At 35.2% G+C, this 21454-nt stretch overlaps 1 protein-coding gene across 10 annotated transcripts in view; it reads left to right on the forward strand.

Moving 5' to 3' along the window:
- The window catches only part of PTBP3 (polypyrimidine tract binding protein 3), a 112682-nt gene extending 91361 nt beyond the window's left edge, over positions 1 to 21321 (forward strand). For all 10 annotated transcript variants that reach the window (XM_045814808.2, XM_045814809.2, XM_045814806.2 and 7 more), the window contains 7 exons: positions 6534 to 6611; positions 8527 to 8666; positions 9121 to 9154; positions 11679 to 11771; positions 12624 to 12840; positions 15911 to 15988; positions 16131 to 21321. In XM_045814808.2, the coding sequence (XP_045670764.1) occupies positions 6534 to 6611; positions 8527 to 8666; positions 9121 to 9154; positions 11679 to 11771; positions 12624 to 12840; positions 15911 to 15988; positions 16131 to 16263 (773 nt within the window). In that variant the 3' untranslated portion in view covers positions 16264 to 21321. The remainder of the gene's footprint in view (positions 1 to 6533; positions 6612 to 8526; positions 8667 to 9120; positions 9155 to 11678; positions 11772 to 12623; positions 12841 to 15910; positions 15989 to 16130) is intronic.
- Positions 21322 to 21454: the final 133 nt, after the last annotated feature.

Genomic DNA, 21454 nt, shown 5'->3' on the forward strand with positions numbered 1-21454 from the left:
CATCAAAAAGAATGAAATCTTTGCATTTGTAACGATGTGGATGGAACTAGAGAGTATTATGCTAAGCGAAATAAGTCAGAGAAAGACAAATACCATAGGATTTCACTCATATGTGGAATTTAAGAAACAAAACAGAAAGGGGCACCTGGGCGGCCCAGTTGATTAAGCATCTGCCTTCAGCTCAGGTCATGATCTCAGGGTCCTGGGATTGAGCCCCGCTTCGGGCTCCCTGCTCAGCGGGGAGTCTGCTTCTCCCTCTCCCCCTGCCCCTGCCTTGTGTGCTCTCTCTCTCTCTCAAATAAATAAAATCTTTAATAATTAAAAGAAACAAAACAAAACAGATGAACATAGGGGAGGGGAAAAAATGAGATAAAAACAGAGACGGAGGCAAGCCATAAGAGACTGTAAGTATAGGAAACAAACTGAGGGTTGCTGGAGGGGAGGGATTTGGGGAGATGGGGTAACTGGGCGTTGGGCATTAAGGAGGGCACTTGATGTAATGACCACTGGGTGTTACATGCAACTGATGAATCACTAAATTCTACCTCCGAAACTAATAATACAGTATATGTTAGCTAAAGTGAATTTAAATAAAAATTTAAAAATACATATGTCAAAACTTCACAAAACAACTTTTATGTACGTACAATTACTTGGGTGTAAATTAGAAAAATAAGTCCTATCAATTTCAGTCTAATGCTGACTGAAAGCCCTCTATAATTTCCTATTTCAGAATAGATGCTCACATCCTTACATTCAGTTACAAGGCCCTATACCATCCACTCCAACTTTACTTTTTGAATATCTTCTTTGATGCCCCTTCTGCTCTCCAAACTGACAGTCCCTCCAGTTTATAAAACATGTTAGGTATGTTCCTACCTCCGGATTATCCAGTGCGTATTTCCCTCTGCCTGGAAGTACTTTTCTTTCAGATACCCTATATTTTCTTCATGCTGCCTTCTTTGACCTACCCTGACCAGCCCTCCTTCAGTACTCCTGATTTTTCCTGTGGTATTTTCTGTAGTATTTGTCACCTTCTTTCCTGCAGTTAACTTATTTACTGTATTTATTGTTTATTTTGTTTTCATCACTAGAATTAAGCTTCAGCAGGTTAGGTTGTCTTCTATTTAGTTTACTTATCTTTATGCCTGACACAAAATAGGCATTCATGAATATTTGTTAAGTTAGGGGCCCCCGGGTAGCTCAGTCAGTTAAGCATCCAACCTTTGGTTTCGGCTCAGGTCATGATCTCGGGGTCATGGGATTGAGCTCCACACTCAGTGGAGAGTCTGCTTCTCTCTCTCTCTCTCTTTCTCTCTCTCTCATTAAAATAAATAAATCTTTTAAAGTATTTGTTTTATGTTTGTCATGCTGTTTTTCCTGCTGTTTTTGTAGTTTAATACTATTTTGTATTTTCATCTAGGATTTTTAACTTTCATACTTACTTTATTAAAATCTAAAGTTAACTGATACTGTCCCCTTTCCTTACATAATATAAGAACTTCAGGGCACGTTAACTTCTTTTACCCCTTTTACCTTCTCCTAACCCATGATATTATTGTTATGTTTAAAAAATTTTTTTTAATCTGGCAATTTGTTAGTATCGTTTTATGTAACAAGTATTCACTTAGATCAAACCATACATGACTGTAGACTTTTTATTCCTTCTTACAATTCATATATGCCATATGGGTTCACTTAACCTTTTTATCTGAAGGAATCCCTCTAGTATTCACTTAGGGAAGTCCATGGTAGCATATTTGAGGTTTTCATTTGTTCAGAAATGTCTTTATTTTGTTGTCCGTTTTATTTTATCTTACTTTATTTTTTTAAGTTTACTTATTTTTTTAATAATCTCTACACCCAGTGTGGGGTTCAAACTCACGATCCTGAGATCAAAAATCACATGCTCTCCTGAGTCAGCCAGCCAGGCACCCCTGCTGTCAGCTTTAAAAGATATTTTCCCTACCATAGAATTCTAGATATTTCTAGATATGAAATATATATCTAGGTGTATTTATTGTTCTTCATTCAGTGTATTAAATCATTTGATGATGTCTGGTTTCCATTTTTGCTCTTAAAAAATCAGCTGTATCAAGCTAACTATTGCTTTTTTCTCTCTGGCTATTCTTCAAATATTTTCTTTATCTTTGATGTCCTGTAGTTTCAGTGATGTGTCTGTTTAAAGATTTACTTACTCTGGAGCTTCCTTGAGCTTCTTGATATGATGGATCATTGCCTTTTATTGGTTCTAGAAATTGTCTTTTCATATATTTCTTCTTCTCACTGTTTCTTTTCTTACTTTGTAGAACTTTGATTTGGTCTGTTATACCCTTTTACTCTATTCTGAGTGTCTCAAAATTTTTTTCATACTTCCTGTTTCTTTATCTCTCTAAACTGCATTCTGAATAGTTCCTTAGGGCCTAACTTTGATTTCACAAATGGTCTCTAATCTGTTGTTAATCTGATCTGTTGTTAAATTTGTCCAGTAATTTAGAGTTTAGTAATTGTGTTTTTTATTTCTAGAATTTTTATTTTGTTCTTTTTTTTTTTAAGTGTCTCCTGCCCTACAGATATTTTGTGGCATATCTTTTATTTCTTCAAGTGTATTATTTAAAATCTTCATCTGATAATTCCTGTGTCTGATACCGTAGCATTTGTGATGTGTGTCTCTATTAGATTTTTCTTTTCTTTTTCCTTTCCTTTCCTTTCCTTTCCTTTCCTTTCCTGCTTGCTTTCTTTTTAATGAGGTATTCATTTTACTTAGAGAATTAATTACATGAGTTCTTTGAGGCTTGGGATCATGGTATACTCCTCCAGAGAGAATTTGTTTGTCCAAAACATTTTTTAAAGGCTCTGTGTTTGGGACCATTTCAGTCTAAATCCACAACTTTATTAATTTTATTTTGGACTCCTAAGAAATATGAATTTGAGCTGCACATTGGCAGAGCTTGCTTTTCGTTAGAACTTTGCAGAAACGTTTTTGTTCCTTCTCTGCTGGACACAAAGGCACCTTTTCTTGCAGTCTTCTCTCAGGGTGAGATGGGTAGATTATTTAGGCGTACACTTTTAGATTAATGCTGTAAGTGTCACCTATTGACTTCCTTGGGCCAATCCTGGAATTTACATCTTGCCTACTACTCCACAGGCTGACAAAACCAAAGCTCAGGGTTAGGTTTTTGACTGGTTATTCTTTATCATCTTTATCAGCTGTTAGGTTTTTTTTTTTTGAAGATCTTTTCACCCTTTCATCGGGCATTTTCTGCATTAAGATTGGTTTATATTGTTTATTCTGCTACTGTATTCACATTTTTAGAAAACATATGGTTGTGCTTTTTTTTTGTTGTTGTTGTTAGTACACACTCTTCATAATATTTTAAATGGCTCTGTTGGTTGGATAGTGACTCATGAGTTATTTTATCATTCTCCAATTTGGACAGTAAGCTTTTTTTTTCACGGTTTTGCTATTATAAATACTACTGATAAACTGATTTCATTGGTAAAAATGTTAACAATTTTTATTGCCTTAATTTTTGTTGTGGTACATTTTCCAAATGTAAAATATCTATTCTTGGTCATTCAGATCTTGAGCCTTATTCATAAAGGTTTGTATGATATTTTCATTGTCTCTATAGGTTACTCTGCTAAAATGCTTCTGTTTCTGCTTGAGGAGTGACTATTAATGGAAACTATCAATGATTCTTTTGTCAAATTTTAACAAATATTCTTATTATAATCATATTTTTCTTGGAAGAAATTACTTAAAATTTATCCCTGTTAGTTGTTTGCCACTTGTTTTATTCATTGCCGTTTAGCGTTCTGTGATACTTACCTCAAAATTTTTCCTTATTTCTCTAAAACCTACTGCTAGTCTTCTGCCTCACAACTTCACAATCCCTCCATAGCCATCTGTATTCGGTTTTTTGTGTTTTAAAAATACCTCCTTGGGGCACCTGGGTGGCTAAATTGCTTAAGCATCTGCTTTCGGCTCAGGTCATGATCTCAGGGTCCTGGGATCAAGTCCCGCATTGGGCTCCCTGCTTGGCGGGGAGTCTGCTTCTGCCTCTCTTTCTCTCTCTCTCTCTCTCTCTCTCTCTGTCTCTGTCTCTGTGTCAAATGAATAAATAAAATCTTTAAAAAAATATTACCTCCTTGCTCCCCACCCATCTCAGTGGTTTACAGCAATTAACATTTCTTTCTTTCACACTACTGACATTTATGCAGCTGTGAATCTGTTGTTGCAACAGCCTTTCACATGTATTTTATGTGTATCCAGGGCTCAGGCTGAAAGTGTCACCCCATTTGAAAAGTGACATTCTTGTGGCAGAGAGTAAAAAATAGAGCTGGTATAAACCCATAGTGCCTCTTGAAGCTTCTGTATAGAGACGTGGTATATGTCTTATGTGTTTGTGTACTCTTATCATTAAGTGCAATGAGGATTGCATAAAAATGGGTGGCACTGGGGGTTCCTGGGTGGCTGAGTCGGTTGGGCATTCAGCTCTTGATTTCAACTTAGGTCATGATCTCAGCGTCCTGAGATCAAGCTCCTCCTCCGGTTCTACGCTGTGGGTGGAGCCTACTTAGGATTCTCTCTTCCTCTCTCTTTCTCTAAAAAAAAAAAAAAGAAAGAAAGAAAGTGTTGTACTGCAAGTCACAGTACTAGCCAGAGTATATTATGGAAGGAACAAGTAAATACTTGTCAATAGTAATACAACCTGCTATATCTCTTATGTTTAACTTTCTGGTGCAAATTTTCGTAATTACTTGTATCCATATTGAAGTTTCTTTGTGGAGTCTTCCTTTATGCCTTAAATATAGTTATTTCTGTTTTAAAAATGATTCGTTTTATCAGTGATCTTGAATGTACTTGAATGTAAGTTTATCAAGGACTGATTCTTGTCTGCTTTGTTCAGTACTTCCTCAGCACCAGAAAAAAGCCTGACTCAGTGTGCTTTCAGTAAATGTTGTTTCCCTTCTTACTTCATCGCTTATTCTGTCATTTATCTCATTTTTTGTATCTTCATTCGTTGTCAGTTCTCCTTGCTAGCTCTATCCCTGCAGTCTCTTAATGACTATAGATTTTCTTGATTTATTTTAATAAATCACAACTACATATTTAACAAATTGTTAACGCTTTTTAATGAAGAGAATAAACTTTTGGAGCTTTTCACTCCTCTAGAGGTATAGCCTACATATTTCTTCCCATAAAATGCTCATCACACTCTCATTAAAAAAAGAAAAACAACCCTCCCCCTGACTCTTAAAATCTGACTTCTCACTATTGCTTTAAAATTTCTTTACTTTTTACATTTCTCGTTGTCTTTGACATCTCTTGAGTCCCTACCCCCTTAAATGCTATCCCTCTAGATCCTGAAGAGTTATAATTCACTGTTTTGTTTTTTCTAAGGCTGTCCTCTTTTTCTTAGAATGTTCTTCCTCTACCATTTAAGTGTACTAATACTCCCAGGTTCTACTTTTAACTCTATTTTTTGTCTTCTTTTGTATGTATGTATTTGCTTTTTGGAGAGAGTGCGTGCATAAGCGGGAGTGGGGAGCAGGGAGGAGGAACAGAGGAAAAGGGCGAGAGAGAATCTTAAGCGGGCTCCACGTCCAGCGTGGAGCCTGGACCCTGCACTGAGCCACCCAGGCACCCCATCTTCTCGCATGTTTACTGGAACTCTCATTCATATGTTTTTCACCTTTATTTCTACATAGGTGATTTACAAATTTGTGTCTTAACACTAGTTTTTCTGAGTTTGCCTTATTTCTACTTGTGTCTTAACCATCATGTCAACCTTGACATGTCCAAAACCAAATTGTTTCCTACCAGTATTGATTCCTTCTGTTGGAACTAACTCCTGTTTTTGTTGCTGGTGCATAGTCAGTCACCAGGCTTCTGAAAGGAAAGGGAACAATACCAGCATTTGTTTAGCATCTGGGATACACTAAGCACCATGCTTTTCAATTACATAATGTCTAGCTCAAGTTTTAACTCCTGAAAAACCTCCAGTGATCACAGTGGATCCTCTGTGATCCCTTCTTAGACCACGTACCGTACATTTGTGTTTAAACCACTAAATCCTCAGTATAGGAGTCTCTTATAATTCATACTTTTAGTCTGTAAGTCTTTCAAAAACAAGGATTTTTATTTCATATTTTTTTCATCAGCACAGTACCCTCTAGGTACAGTACATTTTAATAAGTATTTGACAGTTTTCACAGAGAAACCATGCTCTCATTAAGGGCATAAATCTCAACCTCAGTAACAAAACTAAATAAATGAAAATGAAATAACTAATAACACAAAACTAAATAACAGCTAAGCTAGACTCTTGAACCTTGCACTCAGTTGAGAGAGGTTAGCCTCTAGAAAGGGCAGAGGCTCTTTACTTATACATTAAGGATCACCTGTTGAACAAATCTTTACTCCATATCTTTATCAATAATATACCATCATAAAGCTTTTTTATATTGCTTTGATAACCATATTTATAGAGGTAGAATTATTTACTTTAGCTTCTCTTCCCCATTAGGTGCACCAGGTATAATTTCTTCACCCTACGCAGGGGCTGCTGGATTTGCCCCAGCCATTGGATTTCATCAAGCTACAGGTGATTTTTTTAAAGTTGAATTTGGAACAGTTTTGTAATGATCTGTGTGTTCTAGGAACTTATCAAGATGAAAAATAGCCCCATATTTGAATTTTATTTACAATAAAAGCATTATGTATATCAGCGATAGAAGTGGCTCATTGTATGATAAACAGCTTCCTTGTCCTTACACATAATGCTCTGTGGTTCCATTCTCAACCTGCAAGTTCCAGTATATGTTCTGCATTTTTTATACTGTTGGCACAGATTACTATAGGTTGACTGTATTAAGTAAGCTCATATTTGCCTTTTAGATTCCTGTATAAAATGTATGAACTGCTTCTGTCTTTGCTGATAAGCTTATCAATTGCATGTTGGACAGACCTATGTCTTACTTACATTTGTGTTCTTAATGCCTTTGATGGCATTCAGTACATACTATGCAGTCAGTAAATACTTGAATTATTTTTTTTAGAGATTTTATTCATTTATTTGAGAGAGGGAGAGATAGAGAAAGAGCATGAGCGGGGGGAGGGGCAGAGGGAGAGGGAGAAGCAGACTCTGTACTGAGCAGGGAGCACAATACGGGGCTCAATCCCAGGACCCCGAGACCACGACCTGAGCTGAAGGCAGACACCCAATAGACTGAGCCACCTAGGCACCCCAGTAAATACTTGAATTAATAAATATTTACTATGCAACGTATTTGTAAGTCCTTTCTTATGTCACTGACGGGTTCAGAGGATTGCTGTAGAGAGTATACATGCTGCTTATTTTAGGGGATACATATTTTTTAGCTAATAGAGTTAATAGATAGCAGTTGGTTAATATTTTCCTAATGACTTTCTCACTCTTCTAAATAGTAAACACAGTGAATTTGATCATAACTTAAGGAAAAGAAAAAAATTACTTAATGGTTTTCTCTCTAGTGCCTAAAGAAAACACTGAGGTTGGTGATTTAGAAGAGTGATATAGTGTTAATCCTGGTGTACATATTACATTTCCAGTTTCCACCTGATTAATGAGTATAACTCTATTTTAAATTGCAACATAGCTGCTTTCTGTCACTAATCTTTATATTTCTATCCCTCCAATTTTGGGAATTTTAACTATTCTTTCTTTGATGGAGAAGATGAAGTTTGACTAAAAGGGGAAGAGTAGTAAGGTTGACACAAATAGTGGGACCTTCTGAAAGAGTGTGCTATTTTAAGCATAGTGTGTAGTGTCAGTATTCCGTATTATGGAACTTGAAATAATTCTGGAATATCTAAGGGAATAGAAACCTCTGAAAATTCTTACTATAGAAGAATATTGAACTCTATAAATCAGTTGTTGGTGGTTATAACATTTATACAGCACTTTGTAAGGTTACAAAATGCTTTTCTAATATAGACTGTTCTGTATTCTGCACGCCTGTTTTAGGTATACAATTCAGTAATCTTTAGGAAAATTTTCAGAGTTGTGCTGCCAATGCCACAGTCCACTTGTAGAACATGTAATACTTCCTAGTCATAAATATGACTTCTGCTGAAGGGCTTTTTTTTTAATATATCTGATTTTATGGTAGAAACCAAATGAAAAATTGCATCTACCTTACAGGCATGTGCTAGAATATCTCTCTTTCAAGAAACAGAATACTTAGAGTTGTTATACCCTCCAGAAACCTCATGGCTCTGAGATCAGTGAATTCCGTTGCTCTTCCAAACACTGTCTTGCAAATAATAGAGTACTGCGTATGATGATGTCAAAGAATGAGGAACTTGACTCCTAGACTAACTCTGTAGGGCAGGAAACTGGCCTTTGATATCCTTATGGTAGCTTTGACACATTTTCTTCTTTATTTTTGCTTTCATCTTCATTTATTTACTTAAGATATATCCAGTGTTGTAATTCCCTAGATAACCAGTATATGAAATGCTTTTGATGTTTTAAAAAGGATTATCAGTCCCAGCTGTTCCTGGAGCTCTGGGCCCTCTCACAATCACCTCTTCTGCTGTCACTGGAAGGATGGCCGTTCCTGGGGCTGGTGGTATGCCAGGAAATTCTGTTCTGCTTGTCACCAATCTCAATCCTGATGTGAGTTGAAAAGTATTATATAATTTTAGTCTTTGAGGAGGAGGTATAATAGTTTCTGGTCTAGGGTTGTATTCAAATGAAAATGTTTACGTTTGTTTCAAGGATTTTTTTTTTTTTAAGATTTTATTTATTTGACAGTGAGAGACACAGAGAGGGAACACAAGCAAGGGGAGTGGGAGAGGGAGAAGCAGGCTTCCCGCTGGGCGCGGAGCCCGACGTGGGGCTCGATCCCAGGACCCTGGGATCATGACCTGAGCCGAAGGCAGATGCTTAACATCTGAGCCACCCAGGCGCCCCGTTTCAAGGGTTTTTATTAAAGTTCATCCCTAGTATATATAGGAGAATATAAAATCAGTGCTTTAAACAAAGTCAACTGCTGTTTTTACATGTAAACTTAATTTTAAAGTTTTACTTAAATTAGACACTTATATTTTGTGTTATCCTTTCCAAACAGCTTATCACACCACATGGGCTTTTTATCCTATTTGGTAAGTTCTTCCTTGCTGGTTTTAATGTCTGTGATGTGGATTAAACATATTTCATCATTTAGTAATATTTATCGATTATCTCTATGTGCCAAGCAGTGTGTTTGACACTGAAGATAGAGTAGGAAGTAAGACTTAGTAAGTAATTACTAATAAAGTTTTATTAAAAGGAAAATAGAGATTGTAATGGGAACATGAAGCTGGAAGACCTAACCTAGCTGAGGAAATCAAAGATGGTGTACCAAAAGAAACGATAGTTAAGCTGACTTGTGAAAAATGAGTAAGCATTAGCCAGGCAGAGAATGAAAGGGCTAATGTCCTTTCCCAGATACTAGCAGTGGATGAGAGAGCTCCTGGAACATGGAAGTGAAGGAAGTGCCCCCAGTGGAAAGTGTAGGGGAGAGACACGTTGAAGCTGGGCAGGTGAATATGGGCAAGGTCATGGAGAGCTTTGTAAACTAAATTAAGAAGCTTGATTTTTAACCTAAGAACAGTGGGAAACTATTGAATAGTTTTAAGCAGGGAAAAGGCCTAACGAAGTTCAGGTTTTAAAAAGTCTCCAGACCTCCTAATAGTGTTCTCTCTCAGTTAAAAAAAAATATTCAGTATGTACTCCTAAATTTATATGTGATTATTTATAAACTTTATCCGTCTTTTACTGTACTCAGATACAGTATAATATGTATAAATATAAGAGCAACAAATAAGTAATAGCGTTTTAAAGATTTTTATTGATAAAAATTTTCATAAAAAACATTAACATTTAGTGAGAAGTATGATTTAACATGCTTCATTATTTTCAAAAATCTTTTCCATTTTGATTTGGTATTCCTGGATCTGATTCCATATTCACTTTATTTTAGTCCTTGATCTTAATAGTTGTCATAACTAAAAAAGATACCTCATAAAGATAAGTGATTTAAGTGGAAATGTTTCATTGTCATTGTACCTAATTAATTATGATACTAATTTTTCAGTCTAATCCACTTATTTTTGTGGTACTTTACCTAGAGAAGTTCCATTTTTTCCTCTTGTTAAATTGGTTGATGTTGAAAACAGTTGCATTAGAATATTTTTTGACAAATGGGGTTAATACTGGTACTCTTTATTTGGAAGTTTTAATAGCATGGAAAATTGTTTCAAAATTTTGAGTGGATAATAGGTTTTTTAAACAGTCTTTTTGAGATACAATTTATAGGCATACAGTTTACCTGCTTTAGGGATATATGTCCTTGATTTTTAGTAAATTTACATTGTTGTACAGTCATTATAACAGTCCAGTTTTAGAACATTTCCATCACCCCATGGAAATGCTTCGTGCTCGTTTGGAGTTACTTTGGAAGTTTTTATTCATGACACATCCATATAATTTTCAGTAACAAAATTAGGTATTAATGACAAATTTTCACATGTCTCTTTAATAGCTAAAGTACATTTCTTTCTAAAAGTAGCTAATTTCTTACTCTTTAAAAAAAAAAAAATTTCACCCCCAGCTTGAAGAACAAATTGTGTGTGTTATTTCTTAAAGAATATCTGGTTAAGCCACTCATCATTTCTGAGAAGGATAGCATGTTTGGAATACTTGTCTTTTTGTTTTAAATCTTAAAAGTACCATTCATCTCTAAGTTCACTTGCTCTTAGGTGCTTGCCCACAAGATAACCAGCACTCCTTTGTGTACCTTGAAGATTTTCAGTTGTTCTCCCATCACATTACAAAGTCTGGTCGTGGTGCTGCGTACTTAAGGGTCTTATTTTGTGATACCCCTAGCATATAAACTGCAATATATTTTGATATACCGAATTTTAAAAAAGATTAAATACTCTTATTGTAGAAACTTCGGCCTGTAATTTCATGTTATATATTAAAAATTAGTAAGATATAGTTGTTTATGTTGGCTTATATAAACAAATCAGTATAAATATGAGTTTGATTATTTTCCCCCTACACCTCAATGAATCATTTTGCCAGTCCTTTGGAATTTGGGAACCACTTTGGGGAAGACAGGAATAGAAAAATTGGTTGTATTGAGGTCAGTTAGGAGGCTATTACGATAATGCAGGTGTGAAGTGATGATGGCAGCTTTGATGGTAATGAGGATGGTAAGAAATAGACAAATGTAAGAGTTAATTAGGCCATAAAAATCAATGGGTGCTGGTGATTGATTGGATGTAAAAGTTTAAGGAAAGAGATTAAAAGATGACTCCCAGGTGTCTGGAGCAAATATGTGGATGATGGTAATATTTAATAGCAGAGTTAGTGAACACTGGAGGCGGGGAGAGGAAAGGGGAGATGCATCTGTTTGGGACATACTAAATTTGAAGTGTTTATGGGACATCCAAGTGAAAAGGGTTGAGTAGATTAATAGATCTGAAACAGAAGAGATAGAAATTGGGATCATATGTATGAAGTTGCCCAGAGAATATATATAATATGAGAAAAGCCTTCTTTAAATGTATTAGTAAAATTAAACATTACACAGTCAGGCATTAAAATTTTTTAATAAGTTTTGTTTTGCCTTTCCAATAGGAGTATATGGTGATGTACATCGAGTGAAGATTATGTTTAATAAGAAAGAAAATGCCTTGGTTCAGATGGCAGATGCGAGTCAAGCTCAACTAGGTACTAATGATTAATAATAGTAACGATAATCTGCTCCTTTTGTATGTGAATTTTCCTATAAAATGAATTCATAGGTAGTAGGAATATAATTTTACTGAAGAGTACCTTCTTATGCAAATGTCTTCATTATTATTTGGACCTGCTTATAGTTTAAGATTTTAAAATATTTATTACTCTTTGAAGTCTGAAGTTCATTCATCTATTTGAACATATTGTTGATGTTTAGAACTTTGACTCTAGTGTTTTTCCATGAAGTATAAACTAATAAATGTGACTTGTTTTGTTTCATTTAATTTTTTTGTTTGTTTTTCTTCCAAATTAAGTTTTCTACAACTATTTCATGGCTTGAAAGTTGGGCAAACTTCATAATGATGGTGCAAGAAAATGGCATACCATGGCCTTACTGTTCATTGTTACAGTGGCCGTTAAAAATATTACTACTTATATTTTTTATTTAAAAAAATGTGTTGCCAAGGGATACCTGGCTGGCTCTGTTGGTAGAACATGCAACTCTTGGTCTCAAGTTTGTGAGTTCAAGCTCAAGATTAAACTACCTTTATTCAGTAACCATTTCCTGAGCGCTTGTTATGTTCTGTGCACTATGGAACTTTCTAGCACTCTGCTAAGAAGATAGTTATTTTTTTGTTAAGTTGCCTCTCTTTCATTATAGTCAAGTAAAGTCATTTAATACATTTCTATGTGTAAGAGTTTTTTAATTTAAAATCATTTTAACCCTCAGAACTGACATAATTTTAAATGACTAAATAAAAGGAATTTGTGATAATTTAGACAAATTTTACAGTGACTTTATCTTAATACCCAAACTTTTCTTATTTTCTTCCTATGCTCCAGCAATGAACCACCTGAGTGGACAGAGACTTTATGGAAAAGTACTTCGTGCTACACTGTCTAAACATCAGGCAGTTCAGCTTCCTCGAGAGGGACAGGAAGACCAAGGTCTGACTAAGGATTTTAGCAATAGTCCTTTGCATCGCTTTAAAAAACCTGGCTCTAAAAATTTCCAGAATATCTTCCCACCATCAGCTACTCTGCATCTTTCCAACATTCCGTATGTACCTAATTATTATTCATTTAGATGATTAATTGTTGTTTTGGGAGGGTAGAAACTCTGAAATTATTCTAATGTAGCGGTTGTCCTAGTCACTGATTTCTTGTGAGATGGTTTATTGGCCATGGTGTCTTAAGGTTATATCTCTAGTCATACATTCCAAAAGTGAAAGGTAACAATTTGTTTCTAAATAGGGAATTAGCAACTAGTTAGCTCTCAGTTTCAAAGAGCATAAAAATAAGTTTGTGCAGGGGTGCCTGGGTGGCTCAGTGGTGGGCATCTGACTCTTGGCTCAGGTCATGATCTCAGGGTCCTGGGATTGAGCCCTGCATCGGGCTCCATGCTCAGTGGGGAGTCTGCTTGTCTCCCTGTCTTTGCCTGTCCCTCAGCTTATACTCTCTCTCTCTCTAAAATAAATTTTTTAAAAGAAAAGTTTGTGCAGAAATATGCCATTGGCACGTACTTGTTCATCTCTTTGTATAGAAGTAAAGGATTAACCAACCAATAGCAAAGTCAAATACTTTGTGTCTAAAAATATGGGGAAAATGAATTCTCTAGTGTATCTACAAGTTGCAAAGCCATATATATGTTAATTACTTAAAAGCTAAAAATTACTTTATTGTGACCACTCTGTGTTAAGCAGTGTTGTAGTAGACTTGTTCTTTACTCATCTTCTAACTCAGGGATTGACAAACCACAGCCCACGAGCCAAATCCATCTGTTTTTATATGGCCTGTGAGCTAAAATTGATTTTTACATTTTTAAATGGTCAGGGGGGGAAACGCAAAAGAGAAGTATTTGTGATTTGAGGAAACTATATAAAATTCAAATTTCACCTTCCAAAAATAGTTTCATGGAAGATAACCACACTCATTCATTTACATAGTGTCTGGCTGCTTTTGAGCTACAACAGCAAAGCTGAATAGTTGCAGCAGAGACTCTGTGACCATCAAAGCTTAAGATATTTACCATGTGGCCCTTTATGGAAAGCATCGTGCAATCCTTGTTCTAATTCTTGAAATCCTTGACCTTTGAAGATGGCATTTGTGCATAACTTAATCTAATACATGAGGGGAAATGAACTTTGGAAAGAGTGAGGTAAAAGCTGTGGGGTATGGTTGTATATGCCCCTGTGTGTGTGGAAATTTAAAGACTGAGGGAATGGAGAAGGGTAAAATTCTAGAACATTATTGAGAATGAGAATGGGGATGAATAGGAATAGAAAATAATCGCTCAAAATAATGGGGAATGCTCAGGTTGCCAGCTAGTCTCTGGTTAGGCTACCTGAAGGAACTTTGAATCTGAATTGGGCAATGGCTCAAAGCTCATGCCAACTAGGAAACTGGAGGAGTCACTGAAGGAAAAACTCGAGATTACATTGATCTAGAAGTATAGCAGCTCATCACTATGGAGTCAGGTAGAGGGACAACATCCTTAAGATACTGAGACAGGCTCCTGTCATTATTACTTTCTTAAATACATTATCTAGGGGCTGGTCTCAAGTTGCAACCTACAGAAGACATGTAGGCAGAAGAGGGAAAGGACATGAATATTTTTTGAACCATCTACCAAGTCCTGGGCACCGTGCTGGTAACTTACATGTGTTACCTCATTTAGTCTCCATATAATAACCTTTTTTTTATGTGGCAAAATATACATAACATAAATTTATCATTTTAACCATTTTTGAATGTGCTGTTCAGTGTACATTCACGTTAAGTGCATTCTGTTTTACAGCCATCACATCTGACCATCTGCAGATTCTTGTCATTATCCCAGACTGAAGCTCTGTACGCATTAAACAGTGATTCCCCATTTCCCTCTACACCCCAGTCCCTGCTAACCACTATTCTGTCTCTGTCAATTCATGCATAGTAAGCTTTGAAGTAAAGTTATTAGTTTCATTTATCAGTGAAACTGAGAGTCTCAGGTTAAGTACCTTACTCAAAGTCATATACCAATGAATGAGAAATAGAATGTGAGTGCAGATCTGTTTCCCTGCAGAACTAGTCATTGTTCTCCTACACCGGTAGTAGAGATGAAATACAGTCTTCCTAAGACATTATGGCAATTAAATCATCTCATAAGAAATTAATGAAATAGGACAACTGCTATGTTAGAATGATTTAGTCAGTTGACCTTCATGTGATAGGCCACTGTGTTAGTTCTCTGCTGCTACATAACAGATCACCCCAAAACTTAACAGCTTAGCAAAATAGTAAATGTTTTTTATCTCATACTGTTATGGTGAGTCAGGAATCCAGAAATGGCTTAGCTGGGGGGTTTTGACTAAGAGTCTCATAAGTTTGAAGGCTTGACAGGCTAGAGGATCCACTTCCCAAGTAGTTACCTTACTTACATGCCTTGTTGCTGACAGGCAGCCTCAGCTCCTTGCCACATGGTCTTCTCCATGTGGCTGCTTGAGCGTCCCCATGAAATAGTAGCTGGTTTCTTCCAAAGCTAATGATTCAAGGAGGGCAGGGTGGGAATTGCAATGTCTCTCAGCCTTAGAAGTCAGACATGTCATACAGTATCCTAAAGGTTACAGAGGATATCTCTTCATTATGGGAGAGCAGTATCTAAACGCCTGAATACTGGGAGGCAGTAATAATAGGGGACCATCTTAGAGCCTGGCTGCCACATGGATGTATTCAGAATTACCCTAAAAGCCATGAAAATGTAGAACTCTGGTGGTCGATAGCCAACAAGTCAGAACTGGGAAGTAACTTTGGTAATATTAGAAGTAGCTTCGGAAATACTAGAGTTAATTACTGAAGTCAGTGATATGGGTAATTATCCCTTTCAAAGAAATGTAGATAGATTTTCTTGTTTTTTATATACCTGCTCATATCTTATGCAAAAGATTTGAGACCAAATTACATTGTTTGAGGACATGTGTGTGTCAGCCTTGAACATCTTTCAGGGCACTTCCAAATCGTGTTTTCATTGTATGGCTTTATTGTCTTTGAAATGTGAGATACTTTGCAGATTTGACAGTTGCAACAGTTAATCTTTGGTTCATGTGAGAATGGGGCTAAGATAGTTGACACTCTCTGTGATGTTTTCACAGCCCTTCTGTTACAGTGGATGATCTGAAGAATCTTTTCACAGAAGCGGGATGTTCAGTGAAGGCTTTTAAATTCTTTCAGTAAGTCCATGCTTTCAAGAAATACATTAACATTATTTAATGTGGTATGCAAATTTTTCAAGTAGTTTAATGAAGTCTTGGTTGGGGAGAACTGTAGGCAAAATTAATTCTGTATACTTTTTATTTCTTACTTTATTTTCAGGAAAGATCGCAAAATGGCACTCATTCAGTTGGGATCCGTGGAAGAAGCAATCCAGGCCCTCATTGAGCTTCATAACCATGACCTTGGAGAAAATCACCACCTCAGAGTTTCCTTCTCAAAATCTACAATCTGATTTTTCTGTGAATTTTTCTCCTAAGACTGGACCATAATTTCAGTAAAACCTTCAGACATAGACTGAAGCAGCTCAAGACCAATTCTGCCTCTTTCTCAAAAGTAACTCTGGTTTGATATTTAAGTATATTCAGAAAATCAAGGGATGTTCTTTTTTTCCATTTTTTCCCCCTTGCCAGTATGTGATCAAAGGTTTGCTTTTCCTCTGTAACATCATTTCTATGAAAATAACCTTCAGGAAAAAAAAATGAGGAAAAGAATTTTTTTCAATAATTTAATTCCCTATATTAAATTGTATTTCAAGAGGACAGACTTTCTTTTAGTTTGGGTCCAGATCAGCCTTATACAAGATTTCTAAAATCCTCCTTTGTACTTCAGAAAAATTTAAACATATAGACTTTTAAAATTACCTACAACCAAGTTTTTAACTTTATGATTCAGAAGTTCAACCCCTGTAGAAAATTATGTTCACTTATAAATTATATTAATTATTTGGCATATATCGATAGGTATACATAAACAAATTGGGTTGTATTGGAAGAAAATTTATAAACGTGTATGTTTTCCTTCAGTGGTTTCTTTTTTTCACTGTAAGACACTCCTTTGAATAATACATATCTTTAATTTTTTAAGACTCTTTGGAGAAATGATGTGTCTCAATCGTCCCCAAGGAAATTAAATAGAATCCAAGATCTAGTAAGGTGTCAAAATAATTATTCGTTTTATTAGGAAAATCATGGTTTAAATTTCAAAATGACATGATCTCGGAAAATTTAAAAAGAAAAATAATCCTACTTATAAACTACTTTTTTATAATTGTTTTCAGAAAAAAAGTTTACAGTCTTAAGGAAAATATTCAGGTCTATCATATGGTTTGACAGATTTTTTAAAAGTTATTTTTGGTAAGGTCTTCTTTTAGAAAAAAATTAATCTCAAGGGTTTTTTGTACCACTATACTCTCTAATACTTATTCAGAATTACTGTGTATTTACTTAATTTCTTATTATGTGCCTTATTATGTGCTTATGATACAATAGGTTAGAATTTTATCTAAGTATCTTGAAAGCTATATCGTGGGCTTGGTGAGCATTTTGTTTTTTCTTTCCCTGTTTTGGTAAGGATTTTAAAGTTTTTTCATTGCAATTTTAAGTGGTTTTCAATAAGTAATAGTTTTTATTCAAATTTTTGGTGCTTTGGTGCAGAGATGGGGTGGGGAAGGGTGAATGGTTTGGGGAATGACTCAGTGCACACCTGTAGGCCTCTTCACATGGTGACCAATGGTGGTCGTGCAGTCATTTGACAGAGCATACCAGTTTGGGACTATAAAATGCAATCTCAGTTTCTGGATCTTGTCTAACCTTTATCACTCATTAGAATTTGTCTCAGGATTACTTGATTTTTCTCAGTACTCAAGTGAGATGCTTTTCTTTGTTAATACAACTTCATTACCGAGTGCCCACATACATGGAGTATGACAAGGTGGGGTCCTTTTTCATACTCTGTCCCTCTCTACGGTTAAGTATAAGAATACGTTTTAATGTTGCTTCAGTGATTCTGTAATGTAAAATTATTTCTTTTTAATGAGAAACTTTGCATTTGTTAATTATTTTTTTCAGTGCTTGATTGGGTTTTTTTAAAAGCAGAATTTGTCAAAGGGGTCATTTTTGTCCATCCCTTTTACAGCTTTTCAGATCCTTAGAGTGTAGCTCATCTCACCTTTAAAAAGAATATCTCAGTTTCTTTGCTATATTCTAGCCATTAGTTTGAATGTTGGAAGATTTTTACAAAAAAATGGAGACTACAGAAGATACTATAGGTTATTAAAAAGCAGAATTCACTCAACACTGAGCAACAGGTAGTTGGTAGATAGAATAGGAAGGAGGACACTAAATTGAAACCTTTCAAATGAATCCATTTCAGCATTGACTGAATAGATAGGTATAATCATTTATATAGTTTTTGTTTTTTCACTTAATGTGTTTTTAATAAAACACTTAAGTAAGGGGGGAGGGGGAAAAAACAAAACTTTTCTTTTTGAGAAATCTCCCAAAATTTGCTTCTTTTTTCCTAGCATACAGGCACTATTATAATTGTCAGTGACACATTAAATTGGATTGTTTGTTTTGAGTTAGGAATTACTGTGTGATTTAATTCATGATTCTCCTAACATTCAGTGTCAGTGTAGCAGAAGGGAGATCATAATAGCATTGAATGTAATTTTGAAGTAGGGAATGGCCTTTAAATCTGAGCGAGAACATTTGAATCCTTTTCAGGGAGTGTGTGTGTGTGTGTGTGTGTAGGTAAATATTTATACATACATGCACTCTTCTAATGTTGTACATACATATGCACAGTACATACATTTTAATTTATTGACAAAATCAAATTAAGATTTGGAAAAGTGAGATATTCTTATCTAAAAGAGTATGCTTGAAATCATCAATTTGTGTGTGAAATTAGCTGTAGTGCGTGGATATTGTCCATATTGGGTTATTTGCTCTTCGAATTATAGAGGTCTATGGTATTTGTTTTGGCATAGTTTCTGTAGAAACATTTAAAAATATCAGGGTAGTGGAAAAACTACATCTTTGTACTTTTGTTTTGGCATGCGTTTATTCAGTATCTTCTGAGCAATGTTTATTTCCGCTGTTGAGCTGTCATAGTATCCTATTTTTAAGTTTATTTACTTTATTTTAAGGAGTATTGTCTTACCACTTTTGGAAGTGTCTTGACTTTTACACAAAGTATATGTATTCAGGTCTTCAAAAAATAGCAGCACACGTTCAGCAGTAGCAATTTATGCCAAAAAGTTTTACTGTGAGATTTAAGTAACTTGCATAGCAGTAAAATGTGTTTTGTGTGAGATACAAATAGAAAAAATGACCCAGTCTCTTAGTATCTTAATCGACAACTTACTGGAGAGTATCAGAATTCCCAGTAGCTCCTGTAGAATGCCATAAATGCTTTAAGACTCGGTAATTGGTTATTTATAGTAATGTTTCTGATTCTGTTGTTAAAAAGTTGTGGATCTCACAATATTTAGAGACAGAATTTCTGCCTGCTTCATTCCTTATGGAAGCAATGCCTTCTTTGGCTCCACCTGGGATGGTGATCATTGGTTCTTCTTCAGAAGATAAAAAGTTAACTGTCATAAATGTCTCTGTTCATTTTCATACAAACTTTTCAAAGCTTCCATGTCATTAGGCAGTGAAATTTATGTAGTGAATATATTATTATGTAATTTCTGTTCCCACTAAATATTTTTGGACAAAAGATGACAAACTCAAAAGTATGTGTTTTCCCCCCAGTGACTCACTTAAAAACCCTAAGTTTGCCAAACCATCAGTCTAGCTCTTCGAAAACCAATGTGTACTGCTATTTTTAAAACCAAAAAGACAGCATGACTATGCGTAAAAGCATTTTTCTTAGCCTTTCCTTTGTCTTGATCACTTGTTAACGAGAATAAAACTGCCAGACTTAAAATATTCTACTATTGTGCTAAAAGAAATACAGTTTAGATTGCACAAAAGTTTTCCTTTAAAGAAAATAGAACTCAGCTGTCCTTCAAAAGAGCTGTGTTATCTATAAGACTATTTGCAGTCTTTTTTCACAGCAGATTCTAACAGTTATGAATGGTTTAAAAAGTAGAAAATTACTAAAAAGTTTGGGGGGCTTTATAGAGGGAGGAAAACAAAACAGGACCAAAGTTTATGTGCCTTCTTCAGTAGTCTTAATTGACCTTTTCTTCCTATTTGAGACTAAGGTAGTATCAGTATTCTGGTTTTCAGGATATATGTACTATATATAGTTTTAAGAGAATGTTATCCCACGAACTATTCATACAAGCAAAGAATTGTAACTGTATAAATGAAGTCTCAGTTACACTTTTGCCTTTATCACATAATACTCATTCTGTAGCATTGTGCAGGTCCAAAAATGAGCTGCTCTACATCTTTGTGGTAGTCATTTTCGTTTTTGTAACCTGAGGCATATGTTCCAGAGAACAGGGATATTTGTCTGGTCCAGTGACCTTGGTGATAATAGTCATGATTGAAAGCTGCTTATAGCCAGCAAGCTTAAGTCAGCACTGTAAACATTTTGTTGTTGTGTTATTTTCAGTTTTTGAATCTATGTAGTAGCTGTATTAACAAATATTTAAATAGATATTTTTGATGTCACTTAAAAAAAAAATGTTCTGGCCTTCCCCCCCCCTTACCATTGTTACCCGAATCTTTTAAAAATTCATCCCACATCCAGAAAGTAGTAATTATAGATTGCTGACCAAGCAAAATTTTGCATCAAAATGTCACCTCATTGCTCTGACCAAAGACTTAACTATTCTGGTTTTAACTCCTCTCATTAAGCATTTTTTCCCAAGCTCCTTTCTGAAAGAAGACCCAGTGCAAAGCGGCCTTTACTTTCTATTTCCTGTTGGTGAATAGACTACTTAGAGAAAATGGGAGTATAAATGTGAACAGAATGGATTAGGATGACAAGGGTTTGATGGGCATTTTCAGTACTGTATCTAAGAAAAACAAAAATAGCACAGCTAGGAGCCTCTGACATTGTCTTGTGTTTTTATGTGGTCTGTTCATAAAATTCCCTTTTTCAGTTTATAAGAATGTTCATCTAAAAGAAGAAAATGCTGTAAATATTTGTAACAACATTTTTTTTAACCAGGCCAAAAAAGAAAAAAAAAAAGGTTTTTGGGAACAAGTTAACATATAAAGTGGTTTTATATAAAACATCAATTGTCTTGTATATTTTGATAAGCAGCAGTACCAGCTTTCATTTGTAACGCAGTTTGTGGTGTTGGAAGAAAAGGATTCTGTGATTGTTTAAGTGAATTATGTTATAAATGCAAAGAGAAGATAAAATATTAAAAAACATATTTTCTAAATGCGTAGTGCATGGTTAATTCAAGCTTCTGTACTCTACAGTATATTCCATTTTCTTTCAGTTTGTATATTTGCTGACTATTACTTGATAATCTCTAATCTTTTTTCCTAACAAGTATAGCATTGTAGCATGCCTTTTAATAAATGTCATGACATCTGTACTCTCTTAAAATTTTTCTGTGTTCTTGTGTCTGTACTTTGGGTTTCTTCTTGTCTTACCTGTAATTCTAATGATGTCATACTTTCTTTTCTTTTTCATAGCCATCCATCTAAACTTTTCATAGTTAGAGGGAA

The sequence above is a fragment of the Ursus americanus genome, chromosome 18, assembly GCF_024610735.1.
Source record: "Ursus americanus isolate L20-20 chromosome 18, mUrsAme1.1.p, whole genome shotgun sequence".
NCBI classification, from domain to species: Eukaryota; Metazoa; Chordata; class Mammalia; order Carnivora; family Ursidae; genus Ursus; species Ursus americanus.